At 34.4% G+C, this 27,935-nt stretch overlaps 2 protein-coding genes across 5 annotated transcripts in view; one reads left to right on the top strand and one right to left on the bottom strand.

Moving 5' to 3' along the window:
• Window positions 1–27,935, top strand: part of ITR (inotocin receptor) — a 275,665-nt gene that overhangs the window by 216,568 nt on the left and 31,162 nt on the right. For 3 of the 4 annotated variants that reach the window (XM_074186496.1, XM_074186497.1, XM_074186498.1), the window contains one exon: window positions 21,898–22,225. In XM_074186496.1, coding sequence (XP_074042597.1) covers window positions 21,898–22,225 — 328 coding nt within the window. Of the gene's footprint in view, window positions 1–15,840; window positions 16,348–21,897; window positions 22,226–27,935 lie in introns of those variants that run through there. The other variant, XM_023168997.2, reaches the window with a different exon arrangement.
• On the bottom strand, window positions 2,437–4,397 carry LOC141487362 (uncharacterized). Its single transcript, XM_074186315.1, has 4 exons — window positions 4,013–4,397; window positions 3,716–3,778; window positions 3,397–3,519; window positions 2,437–2,660 (listed from the first exon to the last, which is right to left on the bottom strand). Exons 1-4 carry the CDS (start codon window positions 4,071–4,073, stop codon window positions 2,437–2,439), a joined length of 471 nt encoding a protein of 156 aa, XP_074042416.1. The 5' UTR covers window positions 4,074–4,397.

The following is a 27,935-nucleotide window of genomic DNA, read 5'->3' as shown; positions in this document are numbered from 1 at the left end:
CTGTATACTTGTAGATACAAAATACTAATGCTCCACAGGTCCGTAGCGGATGTTACCTGAACTACATAAAGAAAATTGTAATCCCGAGTATTTGAGGGCGGGCTTTTTAAAAGTTCGCTCCAATTTGAATAGTAAAATTTTAAATGTATGCACATAAAGTCATATGAAAGTTCCCTCTCATAATAGATGTAATTGAAATTTCACTTATGAATTGTTTGTATTTAAAAACAGCTCTTACTATAGTCTATTTCAAAAGAGTGTAGAGTAATAAAATCTCATTAAGTATTCAAAAGCGCTACAGGGTGATCCGTCAATAAATTCTGTCACTTCCCTAGTCCGCATTGCAAAATTATGTCGTTTCATAAAGAGCAGGTAGGTATCACCCTGTTTTAAGGGATTTGTCCATTGTTATCGACGGATAAATACTGAGCCAGAGGCGCGCTAGTGGGATAATTGCCAAAAGAATATGCATTCATAAAAATTATATTAAAGGAAATAAAAATTTAATACAGCAGAACAGTGTTATTAAAAAAATATAAAATGTAACAATAAAATATATACGAAACGAAATCGGGAAATACTCACAAACACACACGAACGAACTTTACGTATTGAAACACTTGTGGGGACTTTAAATCAATTTATTCACAAAAACGACAAGAACTTTACTGGATACGTTATTACAATTTGACACTTGAACAATACTAAAACTGTGAACTTCCCTTAACGTTCAACAACACTCTATTTATACCCTAATTGAATGTTCTAGAGATTACTAGGTACAATCTTCGAGAACCTTCCGAGAAAATAATTATTCAGACTACCCTTAATTCTAAACCCTAACCTAAGCAAAAGTGTCACTGTCACTGATACACTGGTCTCTGTCCAGATTGCTTATCCCCCTACAGTATATTTACAATTCAATTAAATCATTCTACATCAGTATAGTCTTCATCCGAAGAACTGTCATCATCCCCTGGTGTTATAATTATAGGGTCAACCACCTGATCGACCAAGTTGTCCAGTTCCCACATTTTATCTTCCTCTTTTAAAACATGCTGGATTGCTTTTTGCCAGTTTTCTGATGTGATTTCCATAATGGCTTGATCAAACAATACCTTGACATCTTTCATTTTAAATGTGGTATTGTGCCTTGCAACATATCCTTTAACTTGTGCCCATATAAGTTCTATAGGATTTGATTCGCAATGATATGGCGGTAGGCGCAGCACAGTTACTTTATACTTTTCTGCTACATCTTCTACGGCATATTTCATGAAGCGAGATTTATGTTGTTTTACTATGGCTAGTAGTTCCTTCTTTACTGAATTCGTCTCAAACTGAATACCTTTATTTGACAGCCAGTTAATAATTTCTTGCTTTCTCCAAGCTGAAGTTGGTACCTTCTCTAAGCGCCTTGAATGGTAGCTTGCATTATCCATAACCACGACCGAATCAGCTGAAAGAAATTTTAACATTTCCCCGAAGTAGTCTTCGAAGACATCCGAATTCAGGTCCTCATGATAATCTCCCGTCCGGCACGACTCAAAGCTTAACAAACCTTCTTTTAAAAATCCGTCTTCGCTTCCAATGTGAGCAATTATAAGCCTCTTCCCTTTTCCCGAAGGCACTTTAATACCCGTCGAAAGGCCTTCTATGAAAGCTTGGCGAGAACTTGTTATATTTTTATCTTGCCACATTTTTTTGATTATATAACCTTCGTTTATCCACGTCTCATCAAGATAAAAAATTTTCTTTTGCTCTCTGCGGTACTGCTTTATAGTTGTCAAATATTTTCGTCTCCAGCAAACAATTTCATCACTTTCCAGTAATAGTGCCTTTCGATTGTGCTTTTCCACTAAAATTAATCTTAATCTTTTTTTAAGAAATTTTACTTACCTAAATACATGTAGGTACTTAGTTTTAGACCAAATTACTTCCCAAAAATGGCCTTTTATTATTATCTATGTCTGTAATTTTTAATTTACTTTAATTATTAAGTTTAATAATCCTAAGATTTGCCTACGCCCATGGACGACAACGAAATTCAGGCAAATTTTATGACACTTCATGATTTATTACTCTACACTCTTTTGAAATAGACTATAACATTTTTGAAAATTTCTAAATATAACAGGTTTCAAATACCAATTAAGTGGCGTTAATTTTCAAATTTGTTAAGCAAAAACCACCTGAAATAAAATTTCAATTACATTTATAATTGAAAAAAATTTTCAAATGGTGCAGCCTTTATAGCTGTCAGTATCTCGCTCACTATATTGGTCTCACGAGCTTTTAATGTTTGCACTTGTAAATAATATAAAAAAATTATTGAATGAATATTTATTGAATGGGAATAATCCTAATATACATACAATTTAAAAAATAATACAAATGAAGACATTAGTAATATATACATATATGTCAATAGATAACTTATAAAGACATCATCAATATTTGAGAAGACTCAAAATTTGGTGAATTGGCAATCTTAGTGGCATTTGCAAGACGTTCCTTGAAGCTTATTATTTGTTTCTGCATTCGATTAATTTGTGTGCTCCACGTTTTTACTTTTTTATACAAAGTCTTTGCTTTTGGGGTTAGTTGGATAGCCCGGGTTACATTCACTTCTCTCAAAATATATTTTCTTTTGCTAATACCTAAAATAAATTTCACATGACAATGAAAAAAATAATTTATGTGGATCTTAAAAAATATATATTAAAAATTATGATTGTAAAAGTAATAGATTTGAGTACGAGAACACCAGCTAAATGTACCTAATCGTAATTTGTTAGTGCTATATATTGTTTATCTTGATTATAATATTAACAAATTCTATATAAGTCTATCCTAACATTTCCTTTATTAACCTATAGTGTTCCTGTACAAACGACGAAATACCTAGTTGCTTGCTACATATTTTATAAAACTCTTCATGAGAGCATAATTTGATATATCGTCTTGATTAACTTTATTATAACAACCACATCATAACTCAAATAAGTGGAAATATAATTATACTCAGAGCTTCATATAAAATATCCAATTGTTAACTAATTGTCCATTAGAGATAAAGTTCAGTGGAGACTGCAGTGCAATTGTCCAAGTAATAAAAGTTGAAATAAGGGCCTCAGAATACTCTTTCTAAGCCCTTAGTTACTCTAAACTTGAACATTAGTTTTTTATAACATATCTGAAATGTATTGAATGTTAGAATGTACCTACCTGAATGTAATGTTTGTACTGCCTAAAATATATTAATTTTGAAATGTAATTTCTAAATGAGTTATTCATTACAATGATTAGTTGAAATTTTTTCAAATTCTCATTGAAGTAGTATTTTTTGAGAGAGATAAAAATTGTTCTGTTATATAAAAATATTAATTTTCTCACCTCTTGAAAGAGCAACAGGTTTGCATAAAGGGGAAGATGGTCTAGTAATTTCATCTTGTAACTCCTGAAAACTTGAAGTTGATGGTCCTGAGTATATAAGTTCTTCATTTGTTGAGGAATAATCTGAAGAAATTCCATTGAAATATTAAATGATGTCTAATACAAAAAAAATAATACATTAACTGTATTAAATTCTGAATAAACATCATCATTCTTCTGGTTGAATATATAAACGGTGCAACCAATGAGAGAATATAGATATTGAAAATATTATAGATATACACAATATGGTACAAAATGAGGTATATTATATCTTTACCTGGGTCAATTCCTACTGGCTCGCTTGCACTCAATTCCTGGTGATCTGGTTTTCCTTGGAAACCTTCAACAAGATTGTAGGTAAGTGATAATAATAATAATAATATTATCAAATGTGAAGTAAAAATAAAAAAAGTTTATTAAATAATATAATATATGAAATAATAATATAATTAAATAATATATCATTAATCATATATTATGTAAGAATAGTTTTACAGCTACTATATGTACACTGTATTTTTTGTAAATGCAGAAGAATAAAATGAAGTGAAGGTACATTAATCCAACTTATTACCTGGTATTCTGAGAGATGGAACAGCACCAAATTTAAGTCCTCTTTTGGTTCCTGGCACCATACACTCCGGGGGAAAATGTTCATGACAAACATGATAGGAGTTGTAGATTTTGTCTAGAGAAAGATTTTCGAAATTATAAGGTTTAATTCGCTCGATCCAAGTATTGAAAACATCCGGTCTTTTACTATCCCTATTAGTACAGCCTGACACGCAACACCTTCTACGCTTTGTTGGGGAACATAGTTCTCATCCATTTTTTAAATACAACTTGCACAAAACAATCGGTATTAAATAAGTTTATAACTTGTGATTAACATGTACTGAAAATAAAATGAGTAATGACAGAAATATATTTACCCAGATAATTAGTCTTTGAGTGCTACTATCTCTAGGTACCTGGGAATATAATTACACTCATCAGCACCCCCTGTCGGATGTTTCCCTAATATTTACATTTTGGCGGGAAAGCGTGTGTTACTTTTCTATTGTTTACAATCAGTATTCTGTGGTTCTAGTCATCTCCTGATAAAGCTAGCTTAGTTAGCAAAACACGCGTCGAGAGGGGGTGTTCGATTTCGGCGTGAGAAACGTGTTTGTAATAGATTTATGTTATGCCAGAAGTTCCAATTTCACTTTTCAAGTTGGGAGATAATGTGATAATACGCTACTGTTTGTTCTCTACAATAGAAAGCAAATATTACAAAAACTCAAATTTTCTAAAATTCAATAAACGAGCCTGTCGAAAATTCCTCTTGCATTTTCATCAATTGATATTATAAGCAGAAGCAAGGAAAATATCTCAAGGAGCTCATATTACAAATTCAAGTATATTTATCGTTGATCGTGCCTACGGTATCGAGGGAGGGTAGATTTCCCGGTCTCTGCAAATTTTTCAGTAGTCTTTTGTTCCATATTAGAATCAGAGTTATGCAAGAACGGGACGCACGAACGTTTTATGAAGTCTTACAAAAGTAAAAATTTTAACAGTCCATATATTATTCAACGAGCGGAAAATGTGGCCATTACTCGTAAGAATGAAGTTTTTCGTAAATCATTCGATTGTTCATAACCCATTATCCCCACTTTTCATAACTTTTCATGAAAGCTATGTTTTTAAAAGCATTCAAAAATATTATCTATCTTCATTCAATTCCAAATAGAATATTGGGTGATACAAAAAATTTGTAGATGTGATTTGAACCCGCGATTGCTGGTATAGTCGAAGTAACTGATATAGTAATTCTTAAAGCTATCGGCGAACTCAAAGATCAAAAAAACCAATACAAAGAAATAATGCCGCTACGAATTAGTCCACGTGGACTGAAGAACTGGCGGTTCGTATTGGATAATTTTTACTAACCGAGTTTTATGATTGGCTGAAGAGTCATAAAATTGAATTTGAAGTCATGTGATGGTGACCAATAGAATGTAGCGATGAGTACCGCCGTTGTGTCGTCAATGTTCAGTTCAGGAACTGATCGCGATTTGAGTGTTGAAATTCGATATTGGTGCGGTTGTGATTATTTGAAATTTTTTGATATTTGTTTAAAATGTGGCGTCCTTGGACAAGTACTAATAGTAATAACAAGTGTGATAACAACGCAAACTTTTTCCACTGTAGTGATTCCAATAGCGATGGTGAACAATGCGAAAAAGAGATATCAGTGAATAAGATTCGGATGCATTTGAATATTGAAACACGAAAAGTATATTTCAATGTATATAAGAATCTACATATCAAGTTTGGTTTCGAGAAAAATAATATTACAAGCAACATCACATTTGACCGAACTTCCTTTCTCAACTGTGCGTAAAATAGTTAAAAACAAACCTTATGAACGCAAGACGCGATGTGATGCGGGATTACCAAAACCTTTAGATGTTCATCAAATAAAATCATTAAAAAAAACAATATACGACTGTTACAAAAGCATTGAGATTCCTGTAACTGAAATCATAAGGAAGAAATTGAATACTTTCGGCCATAACGTGAGCTGCAGTGACAAAACTCTTCAGAATTGGATAAAGGAACTAGGATTCAGATTTGAAATAATAAACAAACGTCAAGCAGGTATGGAAAGCAGAAGAATAGTGGAATTGCGTAACAAATGCTTAGAACAAATAACCAAATATAGACAAGAACAACGACAAATTTTCTATTTGGACGAAACTTGGTATGACACTCATGACACAGTTACGAAAGGGTGAACTGTTGGTTCGAGAATGTGTACGCCTAACATGCTTGCAAACAAAGGATCGCGACTAATCATTGTGCATTGCGGAGGAAGTAAAGGATGTTTTCCGAATTCTTTGAAATTATTTGAAAAAAAACTTGAGGACTGCAATGTTGACTATCATAAGAACATGGAAGCTAATAGTTTTGAGGAATGGTTTAAAAACACATTGGTCCCAAATTTGGATGCGAATAGTGTAATAGTTCTTGACAACGCTTCCTATCATTCGCGACAGCTCATCAAAGTAACGAATAAAAATTCGAGGAAAGATGAAATACTAAGTTTTTTAATGGATAACAATTTGTAATTTGAAGATAACTATACCAAAAAATAACTAATTGAAGTTTTACAGACAAAAACATTTGAAAAAGTGTGCTCTTGAGAGTATTGCTGAAAAGTATGGACACACCATATTGAGACTTCCCCTTCTTTTGTGTTTTCAGTCCCATCGAGTTGATTTGGGAAAAATTCAAACAAAGTATCAGGCGTAAAAATAATTTTTCAAGTTTTGATAAGAAGGTAATAGAGCTAGTTGAAGAAGATGTACATAATATTACCGAAGAAGACTGGCAGAAAATAATTAAAAAAGTAATTTTAGTTGAAAAAGACTATATGGAGATTGGACACTTCCATATCAATGGTGGAAATAAATTCATTATTGAACGACAGTGATAGTGAAACGGAGAATATGGAAGAGTGTGTAGTGGAGTGTGTATATATATATATATAATATATATATATATATATATATATATATATATATATATATATATATATATATATATATAGCTATACATATATATATATATATATATATATATATATATATATATATATATATATATATATATATATATATACACATATACATATATATATATATATATATATATATATATATATATATATATATATATATATCTATATTTATATATATATACACACTCCACTACACACTCTTCCATATTCTCCGTTTCACTTTCACTGTCGTTCAATAATGAATTTATTTCCACCATTGATATGGAAGTGTCCAGTCTCCATATAGTCTTTTTCAACTAAAATTACTTTTCTAATTATTTTCTGCCAGTCTTCTTCGGTAATATTATGTACATCTTCTTCAACTAGCTCTATTACCTTCTTATCAAAACTTGAAAAATAATTTTTACGCCTGATACTTTGTTTGAATTTTTCCCAAATCAACTCGATGGGACTGAAAACACAAAAGAAGGGGGAAGTCTCAATATGGTGTGTCCATACTTTTCAGCAATACTCTCAAGAGCACACTTTTTCAAATGTTTTTGTCTGTAAAACTTCAATTAGTTATTTTTTGGTATAGTTATCTTCAAATTACAAATTGTTATCCATTAAAAAACTTAGTATTTCATCTTTCCTCGAATTTTTATTCGTTACTTTGATGAGCTGTCGCGAATGATAGGAAGCGTTGTCAAGAACTATTACACTATTCGCATCCAAATTTGGGACCAATGTGTTTTCAAACCATTCCTCAAAACTATTAGCTTCCATGTTCTTATGATAGTCAACATTGCAGTCCTCAAGTTTTTTTTCAAATAATTTCAAAGAATTCGGAACACATCCTTTACTTCTTCCGCAATGCACAATGATTAGTCGCGATCCTTTGTTTGCAAGCATGTTAGGCGTACACATTCTCGAACTATCAGTTCACCCTTTCGTAACTGTGTCATGAGTGTCATACCAAGTTTCGTCCAAATAGAAAATTTGTCGTTGTTCTTGTCTATATTTGGTTATTTGTTCTAAGTATTTGTTACGCAATTCCACTATTCTTCTGCTTTCCATAACTGCTTGACGTTTGTTTATTATTTTAAATCTGAATCCTAGTTCCTTTATCCAATTCTGAAGAGTTTTGTCACAGCAGCTCACGTTATGGCCGAAAGTATTCAATTTCTTCCTTATGATTTCAGTTACAGGCATCTCATTGCTTTTGTAACACTCGTATATTGTTTTTTTTAATGATTTTATTTGATGAACATCTAAAGGTTTTGGTAATCCCGCATCACATCGCGTCTTGCGTTCATAAGGTTTGTTTTTGACTATTTTACGCACAGTTGAGAAAGGAAGTTCGGTTAAATGTGATGTTGCTTGTAATAGTATTTTTCTCGAAACCAAACTTGATATGTAGATTCTTATATACATTGAAACATACTCTTCGTGTTTCAATATTCGAATGCATCCGAATCTTATTCACTGGTATCTCTTTTTCGCATTGTTCACCAGCGCACAGGAAAAAGTCTGCGTGGTTATCACACTTATTATTACTATTAGTACTTGTCCAAAGACGCCATATTTTAAACAAATAACAAAAATATTAAGTAATTATAGCCTCACCAATATGGAATTTCAACACTTAAATCGCGATCAGTTCCTGAACTGAACATTGACGACACAATGGCGGTACTCATCACTACATTCTATTGGTCACCGTAACATGACTTCAAATTCAATTTTATGACTCTTCAGCCAATCATAAAACTCGGTAAGTAAAAATTATCCAATACGAACCGCCAGTTCTTCAGTCCACGTGGACTAATTCGTAGCGGCATTATTTCTTTGTATTGGTTTTTTTTATCTTTGAGTTCGCCGATAGCTTTAAGAATTACTATCTCAGTTACTTCGACTATACCAGCAATCGCGGATTCAAACCACATCTACAAATTTTTTGTATCACCCAATATTCTATTTGGAATTGAATGAAGATAGATAATATTTTTGAATGCTTTTTAAAACATTGCTTTCATGAAAAGTTATAAAAAGTGGGGATAATGGGTAAGGAACAATCGAATGATTTACGAAAAACTTCATTCTCACGAGTAATGGCCACATTTTCCGCTCGTTGAATAATATATGGACTGTTAAAATTTTTACTTTTGTAAGACTTCATAAAACGTTCGTGCGTCCCGTTCTTGCATAACTCTGATTCTAATATGGAACAAAATACTACTGAAAAATGTGCAGAGACCGGGAAATCTACCCTCCCTCGATATCGTAGGCTCGATCATCGACAAATATACTTGAATTTGTAATATGAGCTCCTTGAGATATTTTCCTTGCTTCTGCTTATAATATCAATATATGTATATATATATATATATATATATATATATATATATATATATATATATATATATATATATATATATATATATGTATGTATAGCTATATATATACATATATATATATATATATATATATATATATATATATATATATATATAAATAGATAAGTACTCTTTGATCATTCCCATATTGATTTCAATTTAAGAGCCACCGGTATACAGCTGTTTCAGCCTATTGGGCATCGTCAGTACCGGGCAGGCGGTCCTCGATTGAAGACAAAATGAGAAAAAACCAAGAAAGTACTTGATAAAAATAGCTGCGTAAACGCAAGCGAAACATAAGTGGAACCACCTATTGGTGTGACACCCAAGTCAACCAGCAAACCGCCCACGACTTGAACGTGGGCGGTTTGCTGTTGTTGCTGGAGGCGGAGAAGATGATCTTGTCCAGCTCCTCCAACAGTTGTTTTTTGATGAGACTCTCTCGTTCTGCGGTAACCTTACCGTACGGGTTAGTCTCATGTATGATGGCTACCTTGAGGTGTCTCAAGGCGGCCTCCATGAAGGTTTTGGAAGGTGCAGCGACATTTCTGTCGCTGCGCAGCTTCTTCAACCTTCTTGGGGTTCCCTCCGTAGAGGTACTCGCGTGAGGGCGCTTTCCTGCGGTGGCAGCCGGTTCCTTTCCTTTTTCCAAGGCGGAGCTCTTGGCGCCCTCCGCAAGAGGTGCCCTTGTTGTTGAGGATGGAGTGGGAGAGGGGATGGAGTTGCTGCCACTTCTGCCTCTTTCGCTCTCTTCCTCCTCTTGGCCTCGGCGCCGCTGATACGCATACGCCATGGCCTTTGCGTTGCATCGCGAGGTGGTCTGCTATGTCCAACCTCTTTCTGAGCGGTAGCTTGGGGTGAGCATTTCTGTTCATCCCCAGCCCCCGCCCTGAATTGAGGTAAGCATTGCTGTCCAGCCTCGGGATTGGTTGGTTTTTTGTTCTTTTCTTTAGTGTCCATGTATGTTCCCACGAGTAGCAAGGGAAGGGTTGGTCACCTCTAGCAGAGCCCCGCATTACCAGAGGAAGGCTAGTTACAATGAGGTTTCGCCCGGTTCCTCAAGGGGATCGATCGTAACCGCATATAACCCTGCGGCCATTCAGCTGTCGACACGATTCCTTACATCTTAGCTTGGGTAGGCTGGTCCGCGGTGGCATGTTTTGCAGGGCTTTTGGGGGGTTTTAGTTCCCCTCGCCCTACTTATTTCTGCCACTGACCAGGAGTCCGTCAACCCCGTCCATTAGGCCACATTGGCTTCCCGGATAGGACCTCCAGTCCCCTGGCCGTTCCCCTATCCGCCACCTGGGGACGCGCCCGATAGGTAGCCCAACCCACGGGATCCCAAGAAATATAATTACCACCAACAAATTTGAAGGAATTGCCATGGATTTTATTAGTGATTTAATAACAACAAATGATAGAAACAAACATATTCTTGTAATAGTAGACATTTTTACAAAATTTATAAAATTATATCCTTGTAAAAGAACAAATGTGCATATTATAACAAATTGTCTTCAACTATAATTTAATGAAGTAGGAAAACCACAAAAATGTATTTTGGATAATGCAACTTATTTTCGAAATGATAGATTTAAACTTTTTTGTCATAAAAATTGAATTAATATTTACCAGTATTGGACATCCAGAGTCGAGTCCATCTTTAAGATATGTTCAAGAAGTGATCAAATTTCTCAGAATATTGTCCAGAGAAAATCATCAAAATTGGGACAATAATTTACCAGAGGTAGAGAAATATCTCAATCAGTTGCCACACACAGTTACAGAAATCATATTTTCTAATGATGGGACAACATCCTCCCAGAAAATGGCTGAAAGAGGAGAACAAAACATTAGAGGAAATTTCAACACAAGTAAGAATAAGACAGAATAAAAGTGGTAGTAAATATTTAATATCTTATAATTATATAATATCTATATCGTTTACTTGAACTATACTTGAACTCAGCGTTCAAGCAATATCTTCATATAAGATACTTTCAAAATATTCTGTAGAGTAGGGAGGGTGAGTGTAAGCCCACGCACTTAGGTCACATGTGACCCATTGTACATCCTCCCGAGGAGTTGTCCTCCTAGGTCGTCGTCCATCCTGTCCTTTCCAGGAAGGTGGACAGGTCGCTGGGAGGCATCTCCTTTATATCGGCAGGTGTAGACCAAGACTCGCCAAACACACACTCTCTTATTGACGATAACTCCGGGCACTCGCACAGGACATGCCTGACAGTCTCATCTTCCTGTTCATACATCTTGCATAGAGGTGTGTCCACTAGCCCCATATTATGTAGGTGTTTCCTTAGCTGACAGTGGCCAGTCAAAAATCCTACTGTAAGGCGTAGATTTTTCCTGGTCATCGCCAGATATTTCTTCGGCGCCAGCTTCCCAGGGTCGCCCAAGGTGATCCTGGCAAGATTACATCCTTTGATTTCATCCCATCTCTTTAAAGATTGAGCATAGGTGTAACATTTGACTAGTTCCGCAATTGCCGAAGTCATCAGGCCGTGGGTACCACTTGGTCCTAAAATTCTTAGTCCAGCCGCTTCCTTGGCTAAAGAGTCGGCAATGCGATTACCTTTACTCCTGTCGTTCCCTTCAACCCACATCAGGATAATGTTATTATCTACCGAGGCTTTGGCTAAATCTTGGTGGCACTCTAGTGCTAGCCCTGAAGTAACACGGTGTCTGTTCAAGGCTAATAGTGCTTGTCTGCTATCAGTGCAGGTTGTTATGTTTTTGTCAGAAATTCTTTTCTTGGTTATTTCTTTTGTGGCGATTGAGATACCAGCCAGTTCTGTTTGGACCACGCTGGTATTTCTTCCCATTCCCCACTTAATCCTTAGGCTTAGTGATCTGGAGTACACTCCACATCCTGAGCCTTCTTTGGTTTTTGAGCCATCTGTATAAATCCGTATTGCATTTTTAGCATCTGACTCTGTGTTCTGCTTAATTTGTATTTTGTAGGGTTTATTAAACACAAACCTGGGTTCAATTGCATCACTTGTTGCCTGCAGCTGAGGTTGCGCAGTAAGCGCTTCCCACCATAGGCCCAGCCTCAATCGACCCATTCCTACTTCTAGGTTTACACCAGCCGTGTGCAATCGTACCATGGCCATTAACGCAACCTCCTTAACGTACAGATCCAGAGGGGTCAGACCCGTGATTAATTCCATTGCCGCGGTTGGTGTTGTTCTCATGGCTCCTGTGATGTTTAAACAAGCCAGTCGCTGTATTTGATATAATTTTTGGATGGCCGTTGCTTGTAGAACTTTCGGTCCTCATGCAATGGCTCCATACGTTAACATAGGTCTTATTATTGCAGTGTAGATCCAGGCGACTACACGGGGTGAAATACCCCATGCGCGTCCCACTGTCCTCCGACATTGCTCATAAGCCACGTATGCTCTTTTTGCTCTACTCTGTATATGAGAGTTCCATGTTAGCTTCTTGTCGAGGATAATACCAAGGTATTTCACCTCTTCAGCCCGTTAAACTTCTTTTCCTGGTGGAAAGGACCATCTCAGTCTTCTTGGGATTGATCGACAGTGAGTGTTCCTTACACCATGTTTCTATCAATTTGAGCCCATCCTGCGCTCTATCGCACAGTGTGTTTACAAATTTGCCGGTCTGCAAGATAACTATGTCATCTGCGTATGCAATTGTGTAGAATCCATTTTTGTTAAGGTGATTAATACTTTCAAACTAACTCTCATTTTGTTATTCAATGACGAACTTTTGAAAAATATCAATTTTGGAAAATATCAATTTCTACGTCACATTATAATTTTCAGGTGATTCACACTCTTTTCCACTTCACAAGTTTTTGTAGTTGTTTTTTGTAAGACATTTTTCAAAAGGAGCTCTTCGTTGGAAGATCAAGTTCGACATTTGAGAAGATATTTTGAAACAGATGATATCTCAAGACTCACTAACGAATGAAAATAATTCAAACAAAGCGTAATGAATTTACTCATCTGTGATTGGCTTGAAGGTATTTGGTCAGCTGTAATTGATTCAAAAGGGGTGAGTTATAGACCATTATCTACTTAGATCAAATAATTGACTTTTCCTCAAGTTGACAAATCAATTATTTCAAATCCCGCATAAAGAAATAAAATAATTCTCTAATTCACGTATTAATTTGATTTTTCCTTCGAACTTTTTATAGACTCTACAAGTCACCTCTGACGAAGTAAGTTCTAATCAACATTAATTGGCTTGGTTGTTCAACTGTGGTATAAACAATTATTTGTTTTGAGAAATTCGTACAGGCCAGGAAAACGGTACATAGTACTGAATATTCAGTCGGTTCAAGTTCAATGCTATTCTCCGTCGTACCTATTATTCCCCGTTAGATATTTTTGGTTAACCTTGCTTCACAACATCGTTAAAGTGCTTGTATTGAATTCATTCTAGTGTACAATAACAACTCTGGAGTCGATAATGATCAACTAATGAGGTAAGCGAAAAATGTTGCGGAAAACACTGAATTTTCCGTTCATCGAGAGGAATTCTCCTGGAAGGACATTTATGGAAAAGACACTACTACAATTTCCAAACAGTTTGGTCAGAGTTTTCTGTGGAGGACTTGACAGCCTAAAGCCTTTTTTTTTATCAAAATATTTTATTAAACTGAAAAACTACAAAAATCAATAAACGATTGTACGAAATAAGGATAAAAAAATTATCTATTCAATTTTTGGCTATTTCTTCTCATGAAATTTCTACCAGCAGTTTCTGATGGCAAATCATCAAAAACTGAAAGAAGACCCTCTGAACTCTTTACTTGCCAACTACTAAGCGAACAAATTCAAAATGAAATAGATATTATTATAATAATAGAAGTAGCTAGAAGTGGATGTGTAGGGTCCCTTGTAAATAAAGAACAATTATTCATTCCATCATCATGCAGAGTAAAAATATTGGGCTTATTTTTGGGACTTTGTCATTGTATGTCAGTGTCTCTCTCCGTCCAGAATATGTGGCCATTAAACAAATTAGATAGAGACTCTTCAGTTTTTTACTGTATGGTAATAATTCTAAGTAAACCTGCTCATTTCAGAAGCGGGGATGAAGGTGGATTCCCCTCTCTGTATTTTTGTTAGAAAATCTGGGAAAATCCAAAAACTGCAACCGAACTCAAAATTATTCATTCGGTAATGAAATGAGAAAGTAATTTCTAACTTTGAGTTAACAGAATTCAAAAGGCGGAATTGAACACGGGAGTGCCATAAGGTTCAATTCAACGTCCACTACTTTTTTTCTATCCATACCATCCAGCTCGTTAACTCCCTCAAACATTGTTCTTCTCATCTATACACAAACGACACCCAGATCTATATCTCTTTCAAACCTGAAGACGCTAATAAGGATTATGTTGTTTTATTGAAACTGCAACTGACCATTATCTTTGGACCAAAACTTGTCAGGGAGATATTCTCGAAAATAATTTAAGATTTGAAACTCACGTGAAAAAGTTATTCAAAAGGTTTATAGACCTCCTAAGATTCTTTATGAAAATATAAACTTTCCTACGACGGTAAAAAGAAAAATGTTATGTGATAGTTTACTTTTGTCTACCCTGAACTTTGCTGATTGACCGTGCACTCAACGAAAGCATATGAGCGAAAAATCTAAACGATTCGGAATTCATGTTAACTTCTCATTCATGGAGTTCGAAGGCGGGAAAGTATTTTCAATAACTTAATTGAAACAGGTTGGTTGAATATGGAAAGGCGTAGGCGGCTGCATGCAGCGTGCTTATTTCACAGAATAATCATAACGGAGATTCCGATTTACTCATATGGAAAATTTTCATTTCGAATCGATGTCTATACAATAAATATTCGATTTGAAGGTCCTTAAACTTCAGCTATTCATCATCATGAATTCTTTAAACGGTCATCCACTTGCCAAATCAGCTACGTGTATAATGGTATACCAAAGGAAATTAAAGAAATGAATGGGATTATATTCAAATACTACTATGAGAATTTTTTGTGAGAGCAATGAACCAAATATAATATTTCAGATCTTTGAGTCGTTTTGTATTTTCTGTATTCCATGCATATTCCATAATATTAAGCTTGTGTGAGGTTAAGTAGTAGAACAATTCAGTAATTTTCAATAATTGATTCAAACTTCGCCTTTGATGTCAGCCCTAGGATTAGAATTGTTTTTTCAAATGTATGTGTATTGGAGATTGGCCAAAATAAAGAGACATTATTATTATTTGATTCCACCCAGATGCGACCATGTTAATTAGATATGAAGCCTTCTGAGGGACCAGGATCTTCTTCATACAAATTTCTACAGATATATTAGTGATTAATAAAGGCCGCCATTGTGTTTTTTATTTCACGTAGAGAATTATTCCAAAAGTTATAGTTGCAATTTTGTTTTGTGATGTTTTCAGATAGATAGCTACAAACCTATTTCAAAATTAAAAGTGGCTAAAGAAGAAAATAATAAAATGGAATATAGATTTGATCAGATGGACCAAGCTACGAGATCGTATAACCTAAGAATATTCAGCCTCGAAGAAAAACTAAATGTTACTAAATCTATCGAATAAAGAAATCTCTATATGCTACAGGATTGGCAAGAAAGAAGAAAGCAAAACAAGAAAAATATTTCTGAAACTCAACGACTTGGAGATTAAAGAAGCAATTTATGGAAAGAAAACGTTTCTCAAAGGAACAGGGCGAACCTAACTGGATCAAGGGTGAAACTATTAAATACAGCAATTGAAAAATTGGGACTCAAAAGTGTATGGACCCACAATGGTGAAAATCTACATCAATAAAGACAATAGAGTGTTTAACATTAAAAATAACGATGAATTTACAAAATTCTCACAACAAGGAGAAGCTCAATAATTATATCACAGATAGCAGCAGTACTTTGCTAATAAATGAATATTTCTTCTCTTAGAAGAAATTATATGATCAGGTATTTATTCAATTTTATTTCTCTTGTCGTATGTTCGACTAAATATACAGGGCTATTCAAATTCGTTTCTGTACATGGGGATCTCGTAAACGATAAGAGATAGACTGTCGGTTAATAATGGCAAAGTTGCGTATTTCAGAGACCTATTCAATGATGTAAAGAAATCGAATGAAGCTCTTTTGGTTCTGGAGATATACATAGAAAACCAAAAAATCCCAAATTATTTTTTGCCTATATCTTCTTTATTCGCAGACATATTGAAAATCTGTCCACATTTTGCTATTGGCACTTGATGTGGGCTCTCAGAATATATCCATGAATCTCTTATACAGGGTATCATCTGACTTGGGCCACCCCCATCTTTGAATTTTTAAATACGGGCCTGTATTTTTTGTTATAGTTTTTGGATCGTACTTCATACTGAGAAATTTTATTTTTATTTCGGAATTTTTCGGTAATATTCGATTATAATTGTGTGAATTATAACCTTTTAAATTTCGGGCCTGGAAATTGGTTGACTGAGTTAAATATTAACACAATAGCAAGTTTCACGTCTCCCTATGTACCGAAAAGTTTTTCGAGAGTTTTTTTTTTTCATTATTAGGTACCTATTCATATTTTTTCCATTGCTCTGAGCGTTTTCTACAATGAACTTCGAATAAGAAAACCTTTTATGATTATCTGAAACATATCTACAACAAAAATATATGTGTTTTGATGAGCAGAAAAAAATGGTAGCAATAATAACATCCGAAACAAACACTATAATTATAATGAAAATTGAAATGAAGTAAGTAATTTATATACACAAAAAATTAATTGAGCAATAAATGTTCGAATTGGAGTCCTTCCATTTCGAGACAAATACTGGGACAATAAGATGGTCTGCAAGATCACTAGATCTCACTATTTTGGACTATTTTCTATAAGGGACATTGCAAAAATAGGATTTACGCTGGCAGAGAGATAGAAAATGTGGAAGACTCGAGATTGAGGATTTTGAATGATTTCACAACAATGCAGCAAATAAGTGTATTGAGGGCAATGAATAATATGAAAAACCAAGTTTAAAATTGTCTCGAAATGGAAGGACTCCAATTCGAACATTTATTGCGCCAATAATTTTTTCGGGTACCTATATAAATTACTTCATTTCCATTTTCATTACAATTATAGTGTTCGTTTCGGATGTTATTATTGCTATCATTTCTTTTTCTGCTCATTAAAACACATATAATATATTTTTGATGTAGATATGTTTCAAATAATCATAAAAGGTTTACTTATTGGAAGTTCATTGTAGAAAACGCTCAGAGCAATAAAATAAATATGAATAGATACCTAAAAATGAAAAAAAACTTTCGAAAAACTCTACGACACATAGAGAGACGTGAAAGTTGCTATTATGTTTTTATTCAACTCAGTCAACCAATTTCCAGGGCCGTAATTTAACAGGGGATAATTCACACAATTATAATCGAATATTACCGAAAAATCTCGAAATATAAAATTGAATTTAATTTCTCAGAATGAAGTGAACGTCTACGATTCAAAAACCTCAACAAAATATACAGGTTCATATTTAAAAATTAAAAGAATGGGGTGGCCCGAGTCAGATGACACCCTGTATAAAAGATTCATGGATATATTCTGAGAGCCCACATCAAGTGCCAATAGCAAAATGAGGACTGATTTTCAATATGTCTGCGAATAAAAAAGATATAGGCAAAAATATAATTTGGGATTTTTTTGATTTTCCTGTATATCTCCAGAACAAAAAAGCTTCTTTCGATTCCTTTACATCATTGAATAGGTCTCTAAAATACACAACTTTACCACAATTCAACCGCCACTCTATCTCTTATCGTTTACGAGATCCCCATGTACAGAAACGAATTTGAATAGCCCTGTATAATTCTTTTCTTTTTTTTTCAATTTTCGAGAGCATACAAATTATTGTACTATGATAGATTTTAAGGATGTATTAGACGATAATGCTGAAATAGACACAAATATATGTGATATGAAACTGAAAAAAATATACAAAGTGTTCAGGCGATGTATTGAATTTATTGGAGCCTCTGGAGACACAATACATTTTGTTTTACGAGAGGAAATTAGCAAATCAAGATTCAGATGATGTGGTGCTGCAGATAATAAAGATGAAGCAAATATATTCAATGCATTTTTTCCTAACTTGGGTATAAATATGTCTGAAAAATACAAAGTATTAATATGAAACAAAAGTTTCCTGAACGTAACAAAATTGACTCAATCATTTTTCTTGAACCTGTAAAGGAAAACTAAATTATTATTCATCCATCAAACCTACATCCACCGAAACAAATTTACAGAATATATAAATATTCATGGTTGAATTGGAATTAGCTTACTTTGAATATTGATAAGACTAAATTTGTTGCCTTTACACCAGCGGTCATTAGTCAACCACATAATTTGTCTCTGAAACTACACTCTATAAACTGTCACAAAAACGTATGTGGGTGTTCTACTATTCAAAAATGTCATTAAATGAATATTTAGGGGTAGTCCTAGACCAGGGGTCTCCAAACTACGGCCCGCGGGCCAAATCCGGCCCGCCAGTGTCATCAATCCGGCCCGCGACAGCCAATGATTTACTGTCATCAATCTGGCCCGCGACGGCCAATGATTACCTAATTGTTGTTACTATTGCTGTGATAAGTTAAAGAAGAAAACACAGAATGATGATTACTCGGTTTTATTTATTCGCAAGGTAAAACTTAACGACAGAAATGATGACAAAGAAAACTTAACTTAAGTATATAAGTTTAAGCATATTAATAACTAACAACTACTTTGTAGTTGTGGATCAATTTCACTTGTACCAATTATCAAAAGAGATTTAAGATGCTCATCGGTTAATTGAGATCTGTAAACATTCTTTGTGTACTTCATCTTGGAAAACGTTTTCTCACACAAGTAAGTAGTACCAAAAACAGATAACAACCCACGAGCAAATTTATGCAAATTATCAAATTGTTCCAGTGGAAGACTCTTATAAAATTCCAACAAAGATGACTTTTGATATTTGTTCTTAAGCATATCACTGCACGGTAAATCAATAATTTCCATTTGGACTTCCGGAGCCAGGGTTTCAATGTCAGAATCGAAAGGATTTTAAAAAAACTCAATTTCATTCGCAATGACATCAAAATCTGAAAAACGAGTATCAAAATTTATTTTCAAAGCACTCAAAGTTTCGATTGCAAAATTGACGGGAAATTCAGTCTCTGAAGTGTGGCTGAATATTTCACATGTTTCAAAATGTGGGAAACATTTTTACGTAATTGCGATTGAAATAGTATTATTTTCTGCCTGAAGGATTTGATATTGGTGTATAAATCAGGGAGAAGGTGATTTTCTCCTTGAAATCTCAAATTCAGTTCGTTCATATGATTTGTCAAATCGACATAGAAGGCTAACTTCCACATCCATTCAATATAAAAGCGCTGCTTCTCATTTAAAAAAATTTCGATCTCTGCTCGAAGTTCAAAAAAGCGCTTAAGAACTTTTCCGCAACTAATCCAGCGTACGGCAGTATGTTATGGTAAATCATGTTCTCCAATCTGTTGAATAAACTCGCGGAATTGTCGGTGATTCAGCCCAGTGGATCTGATGAAGTTAACAACTGATATGACTGGTTTTAGAACTTCAGACATATCCAAACATTTGATGAATGATATAATGTAAGACTAATGGTTTTGAATCAGCATCATTTTTTACAGCCTTTGACACAAGTGCAACCACTCCTTTATTTTTACCATACTGACCATATCTGACTCATCCAATGATAAAGAAAACCACTCATGATGTCCATTTTTGTCAGACAGTTGGGATGATATATTTTCTGCGATGTCTTGAACCCTCCGAGCCACGGTGTTTGCTAACAAACTGACACTTTTAAATAAATTTACCTTTTCGGGGCATATTTCTTCGGCTACTGCACAATAGACAGTTTCGCTTCCTTCGCCTTCCCTACGCAGACTAACTCGCAGTTGCGCCGCTAGCCTTTTTATATGCAATTTTTACTGCCATCTCGAGGTGATCGGAATTCAGTATCTAGAACCAGAACTTCCTCGAACCAACGCGGTAATTCCAAATATACAATTACGCCTAATGCCACTTAGCGGGTAGCTGAAAAAGATAGTACATAGTACCACTACTCGCCACTAAATGTCGTTAAGTGTCACAATGCACAATAATAATTGAAATGCAAAAAAAGCGTAAGTTTGCTTAGGTCACGCACTTTGCGATTATCCTAGTCTAGAAATATAGTTAAGGGCAGAAATTAGCCCTTGGAACAAACTGAAAAAATCATTATGGCCCGAAGGCTTCAAAGTTTGGAGACTCCTGTCCTAGACCAACACATACGATGGTCTGATCTTTTCATGCATGTAAACAAACGCCTTAGAACACTTATACGCAGTTTTTATTCTCTAAGAGACATCCTCTCCAGAAAAAACCTTATGATGATCTACAACTTCCTAGCCGAATCAATTCTGTCTTACTGCATCACAATATGGAGTGAAGCCTTCAACAACTCACTGAACATTGTACAAACAACACATATTATAAATAATCTTGAAAAAAAGATAAACATTTTTCCACCGATAAGCTATATCAGAAAGCAAATATATTGAATGTTAAACTATTACACACTCACCAATATTTGAAGAGAATATTCATAAATCAAGAGAAATTCAACCAGAAAAATACTTGGATATACAGGTCTACTATAAACATGAATGCTAATATCCAACCAATATCTTACCAATTGTCTTAAAACAGACTTCAAAAACGAAGAAATACAATACTGAAACAAAAAAATATGTTATGAGTTATTCTAAAAAAAGTTATGATATACTGAATACAAAATCATACTAAGGTTGTGAAGTAAAATATTCAATATCAGAAATCTAGTTTATTTTGCTTACTCACCGTGTCAAACAACATGTAACTCTAAATTTATGTGATCCAGTACATGGCAGGCAGGCAAACTTGACCTAGGCTAATGCAGTCGATTTCGAAATTTTTTCTAAAGAGCAATATGTGAAGATTTGATAAACTGAACTCTAATTTTAAGAAAATATAAATTGAAAGTTGAAAATTTGAATAATTGTGAGAGTGCTTTTGTTGAAGCGAATGTTGTCAAAGGTTATTATTATCAATCATAAGTGGGGCGACACTATGGGGGAGACACTATGACAGAAAAAATATACACATATATGCTCTGCTACGGAGGAACGGTCGCGAGTTGAAAGTTAAATTCTCTGATTTCCCATATTAATTTCTGAAAGATGGGTATTGATAGTGTAAACTTTTTGTGCATTGGTGTACGGTTCTCTTCTATTAACGGATTTCACGAAAATGTATGAAATTTTCATTCACGCCTGGAGAAACATTGGCGTAGTGAAACACATGTTACGATTTCATAAATTTTACCTGGATAAAAATGAAATGTCGTTCGGAATCTGTTAAAACCATTGTCTGAGGAAAATTTTGTTTTAGGTATACCGGAAGAAAGAAACTGTCTCGAATGTACTTCTTCATCCTCCATCTCAGCATAGCGGACCTGATAACAGCCTTCTTGAGTGTTCTCACCCAGCTAGGTTGGGACATCACATACAGATTCAAGGGAGGAAATTTTTTGTGCAAGTCAGTAAAATACGGACAAACTCTAGGGCCTTATTTGAGCTCGTACATATTGGTAGCCACGGCTCTAGACAGGCATCAAGCCATCTGCTATCCTTTGACGTATTGCTCGTGGACATCCAGAAGATCAAAAGTGATGGTTTATATCGCTTGGACGGTCAGCCTGATATTTTGTATACCACAGGTAAGTATTGTTAATGTTTTATATACCAAAAATATTGGTTAATGTTAATGCCCTGACGGTGACGATCTCAAGTCACTCGTGTGGCGTGTGGTACTACCACAAATTACGAATACTACGAATGAATTGTTCAAAAACTACCAACCCTTAACCGCTTGTCACTTGTTGCATCTTCAACAAGTCATTCAAATGATTCCTGCATTGAGTTCACCTTCTCTGAAACAAGATATATCAAATCCAAAAATTGTTTCAGATGGAATTGTAGCAAGTGAAGTGAAATTGGTAATGATATAATTGAGCCTACCCGAAGACTGCCATTGTTAGTCTGCACCATGAGATGAGAGCCGATGAAACGATCTTACGATCCCATTTCATTGAAACTTCAGTTTCAATAAATTGTGCAAAAAGTTCTCGAGTGACAAAATAGGAAGTGCAACTCAATCATTTTTGATTTGGAGGAACAGCATGTATCGTCAAGGAATTATACAGGGCTTTTCATGATGGGCGTTAATTAGCAGTTTCAGTATGCATAAATCAATATGACCTACACGCCCAAAATATTTCAGACGAAGCGGCGTTGTCGCTTTTACTATAAAGTAGCGGCTTCTTTGATTTTTCAAATGGAACACCCCGTATATAAAATATCATATTATGATCCATTATCACTTTGTCAACAAATTCATATACTATTTTCCTATACCTATCTATTACCGTTTAGAAGATATAAATTAATTTCGATATTTTCTTTACCAAATATGAACTTTTATAAATGCTGATAATCTTGAACTCTCTTGCACTAAAACGATGAAATTTGAAATGGAGTGGAGTGATTCAGTGAGGATCATCACTTCGAGTCATATTATATTTTCATTTGCCTCATACAGGGTCTTCAAAAAATGCAGATAGTTTGATTTCATGAAAAAATGAGTGGAACTCAATTTTTTCAAATAGAACACTTTGTATATTTCAACATTTTTGAGCTCTACATCCAATTTTAAATTAACTTCGTTCAGATAATACTATTTCTATTTCGAACCGTTTTCGAGATGAACTGTTTTAAACGGAAACTGACGTAGTTTTTTTGCTCTTTTTTTTTGAATTCATCACTTATTTTGGATATTCAACATTTTTTTCATACTCAGTAATATTTCTTTTTGATCCAGTTTTTTAACTGTCTCAGATCAGTCAATTCGAAATTGGTATGTTAGAAAAAGTTACAATTTGTATATATTGAGGTATTGGTCAACGTAAAACAGTACACATTAATATTTTTTAATAGTGTGCTTTGGAAAAATAAATAAACCAATTATTTAACGTCAGACTTTCGTTGGTGGTTTTGACTGATTGTGATAGCTACCAATTATAATAAAATAATGTCAAGATTAGGTTACAGTAATGAAGATTTTTTGAATTTATTAATAATTTATGGTGAGTGCAATAGAATTGCAAGTAGAACATGCCGAGTATTTCCTGAAAGATATCCACAACTTCCGAAGCCGTATAATAATGTGATAAATCGACTACTAAAAAACTGTAGGTTGAATAGAACCTTCCGTCCAAAAATCATTCGTAACAAGACTAAAGTGGATGATGACGACGATGGTATATCACTTTTGGGATACTTTCATGCATTTCCAAATGCTTTTCTGCACAAGGCTGAAAGGGAGATAGGTATACCCTACGTGACAATTTGTCGAATTCTTAATAAGCCTAAATGGCATCCCTATAAGTTCTACTGTGTCCAACATTTGAAAGAGACTGATTTACCTCGTAGAGTGGAATTCTTTGAATTGAGTCTTGTCAAGACTCAAAAGGATGAACATTTCCTTGACAATATCATATGGACAGATGAGGCCAAGTTCACAAAAAATGGAGTGAAATGGAATTCAAATGATTTTAAATAATAGACCAGGAAGAGAACGTGTATGGTACCAAATGGATGGTGCTCCACCCCATAATTCTCATTCAGTCAGCGAAGCTTTAACCAAAATATTCGAAGACAGATGGATTGGTAATAATGGACCTTTTCGTTCGCCTCCTAGAACACCCGATGGCAATCCATTATATTATTTCGTGTGGTGTTTCATTAAAAATATGGTTTACTCTACTCCAATAACAACAATGGAAGATATGAAATCGAGAGTTACAACTGCTTCCAATAGTTTGACTCCAGACTTGATCAGAAGCGCTACACATGACAATCTTTTGAAGAGATTACATGTTTGTTTAAGTAGAGGTGGAAATGCGTTTGAACATATTCTGAAATACACTGACGATTAAATTAACTCATTAATTTATGGGTTTATTATTTTCAGTTCGTGTTTCAGCGTTAATAAAACTATTGTTTGAAGAGAAGTTTCATTCGATGGTTGAGGAGTATTTTAATAATTATCTTTTCATTATATTATCTGTGACTAATTGAGAAACATCAAACGAAATCTGTTTTACAAAAATGAGTGATGAACAAGGAAACCATGTCAATTTCCGTTTGAAACAGTTTATCTCGAAAACCGTTCAAAATAGAAATAGTATTATCTGAACAAAGTTAATCTAAAATTGAATGTAGAGCTCAAAAATGTTGAAATATACAGGGTGTTCCATTTGAAAAAATTGAGTTCCACTCATTTTTTTATGAGATCAAAGTATCTACATTTTTTGAAGACCCTGTATGAGGCAAATGAAAATATGACTCGAAGTGAAGATCCTCATAGTATCACTCCACTCCATTTCAAATTTCATCGTTTTAGTGCAAGAGAGTTCGAAATTATCAGCATTTATAAAAGTTCATATTTGGTAAAAAAAAATATCGAAATTAATTTATATCTTCTAAACGGTAATAGATAGGTATAGGAAAATAGTATATGAATTTGTTGACAAAGTGATAATGAATCATAATATGATATAATATACGGGGTGTTCCATTTGAAAAATCAAAGAAGCCGCTACTTTATAGTAGAAGCGACAACGCCGCTCCGTCTTAAATATTTTAGGCGTGTAGGTCATATTGACTTATGCATACTATGAAATTTTCAGGTTGATCCGTTGAATAGTTTGCCAGAAACGGCTAATTAACTCTCATCATGAAAAGCCCTGTAGATCGAATGCTGAATCCAGCATTCAGATATTTCTGCCAACCCCATCCATTGACTGGGAAAGTTTAATAGAGAATCTGAAAAACCATGTCCAATAACGGTGACAATAGGATAACCACGAGCAAGTATCCGAACTGAAAGAAAATTGCAACAAGCTGAAGAGCTCATCAGAGTTCAATGTCATTTCCATATCGTTTGGAAAAACTCCTCGCCAACCAGACCTGTATAAGATAGTAATTGAGGGCTCAACGAGGGAAAACTGAGGAAAATCTAGTAATAGAATTACATGCAAACTAAGCAACTGTTGTGAGAAAACAAGTATATCTGAGGCACCAGTCAATCTAAAAATAACACTGATGATCTGCAAACATGACTCAACCTCTGAGGGAAGCACCAAACTCTTACGAAGGTTCCAAATTGATGAACACTTCAATGTTGTAGAATTGGCCGCGGTGGTAGTGCGCCCGACTCACGATCGGAAGACCGAGGGTTCGATTCCTGCCTCGACCAGATATTTTTCTCGAGAGAATTTATCTGGTTGAAGCAGGGATGATTCTGCAACCGTGTTGGGAATCACACGTTGAATGGTAAGACCTCGTTAGTCCTTAGCTCGCAAGTCTCAACTTCTGAGAGTTGTCGTTCGTATGGGGGCGACAACTGATTAACGGAAAAATAGATTTTAAACAGATCTAGCAGACCACTATTATAATCTTCATGCAGTCATTATTCACTATGGTTCTGGCGTTGAATCTGGTCATTATTACGCCTTTGATAAAGACGAAACGGACTGGTTTAAGTTTGACGTGTCACTAAGTGTTCTGGCCATGTATTAAATTTATTGGAGCCTCTGGAGACACTTTACATTTTGTTTTATGAGAGAGAAGACATTGGCAAAACAAGATCTTTAGATGATGTGGTGCTGCAAGTTTTTCCGGGTTTTCCTGCAGCTGAAAAGCTCGTCCCGGAGCGCCAATTAATATTTGTTGTTGTTTTACAATTCCATGTTATGTATTTTGGAAGTGTTATCATTATACTCATACACGAAAACTTTTATATCATCCGTTTTCCTGAAAGATGGCTTTCATCCAATGCGTTCGATACTGAAAAACTTCCTTCCCACTTCAGAATTGTCCATCAATCAGTTTTAGTGGTGACGCCTGTCACCGATATAGTGCGAGGTGAATCTTCCTCAGTTGATAGCAATCTTCGAACGACTTGTGAGAATTCCTTGAAAATATTGCTTTTTTGAATTGTATTCAAAATGAAAATGTATTATTTATAGATAATTGCAATGTACCTGAATATAATAATGAGCCTGATAATACCAAATGCAAAATATTGACCAATTTTTTAGAAATACCCGATGTTGAACCACATAATTTTATTTCTAATGATAATGGACGATATTTGTATTTGGTAATATCCAATACACTATGTAGGGTTGGAAGGGGTAAATTTCCACTCATACGTGAATATACTCAGCATCCTCCCTCAGATATTGCTCATTATGACTTCGCCAGTCATTTTGCCACACCCAAATACTAATAATCTCAGAAAGACTGATTATCGTTTAATGAATTCAATAATTTGATTGGTTGATTGGAGTGATTTTACGCAGTGCAAAAATGTTGAAAATATCTGTCAAATGATGAATGCCAAATTATATCAGATATTTAGTGACACGTTACCCATGCAAATAAACAAAAAACTCAACTCCCTAATTATAGGGAATAAAAAACTGTGACAAATTCATATCTTTTCGAACAGAGATATGAACAACACATATGAAGAATAAATAAAAAACTTACATTGATTTCAGTGAACTCTGGAATTTTATCAACTGCAAAAAAGGTAATTCAAAAATACCAGATCTGATGAAGAATGGTGATGATAATAATAATGTTTATTCATGAAAGCTCAAAAGTTTACAATAATTGAAGTATATATATATATATATATATATATATATATATATATATATATATATATATATATATATATAACAGAATAATTAGTGACTGGATTAACTATAAATCGATTTAATTCGTGAGGTTGCAGTCAATAGCTGGGCTGTTACAAAGAAAACTCTTTGTTATATGTCAAGCTTTCGGTATATTTCACACCTTCGTCAGGACAACTACAATAATAAGATTATATATCTTGTAAAAAATATATAAATATGGAGAACTTACTAACGTGAGAATAAAATATAAAATGGTTCAAAAACAGATAGAAAAACATTAATAAATGACATTTAATAAAAATTTTGGCTGACAATGTCAAGTGGGAAAATTCTGAATGATACTCGAATTACTAGATTTTTTATTTTCTTTATCATATTTCAGTAGGTACGTGTAAATTTTGCTGAGACTATCAATATCAGTTCGTTTATTCATTGAATATTCTTCGTTATTAATATGTATCATTTCCAAAAATATTCTTTTCGTTGTATTGGTTTCTCTATCTAAAATATTTGGATTTTCAAAATTCATTTTATGATCCTCCGAATTAACATGTTCTGTTAATGCACAAGAATTAACATTTCGTCTACAGTCGCTCTTATGGGAAGTGATGCGACTACTTAGAGGTCTAGATGTTTGTCCTATATATGTTTTAGAACA

The sequence above is a fragment of the Leptinotarsa decemlineata genome, unplaced genomic scaffold, assembly GCF_025532065.1.
Source record: "Leptinotarsa decemlineata unplaced genomic scaffold, Ldec_3_MD MMD2_tig00078422_RagTag_RagTag, whole genome shotgun sequence".
NCBI classification, from domain to species: domain Eukaryota; kingdom Metazoa; phylum Arthropoda; class Insecta; order Coleoptera; family Chrysomelidae; genus Leptinotarsa; species Leptinotarsa decemlineata.
This window is presented reverse-complemented; position numbering and strand designations above follow the sequence as displayed.

Bases quoted from the DNA above. Each gene is read 5' to 3' on its own strand.
- LOC141487362 (XM_074186315.1), bottom strand. From the start codon at position 4,073: ATGGTGCCAGGAACCAAAAGAGGACTTAAATTTGGTGCTGTTCCATCT. The intron at 3,779-4,012 runs GTAATAAGTTGG...ATCTTGTTGAAG, and splicing joins TCCATCTCTCAGAATACCAG to GTTTCCAAGGAAAACCAGAT. The intron at 3,520-3,715 runs GTAAAGATATAA...GAATTTCTTCAG, and splicing joins GCCAGTAGGAATTGACCCAG to ATTATTCCTCAACAAATGAA.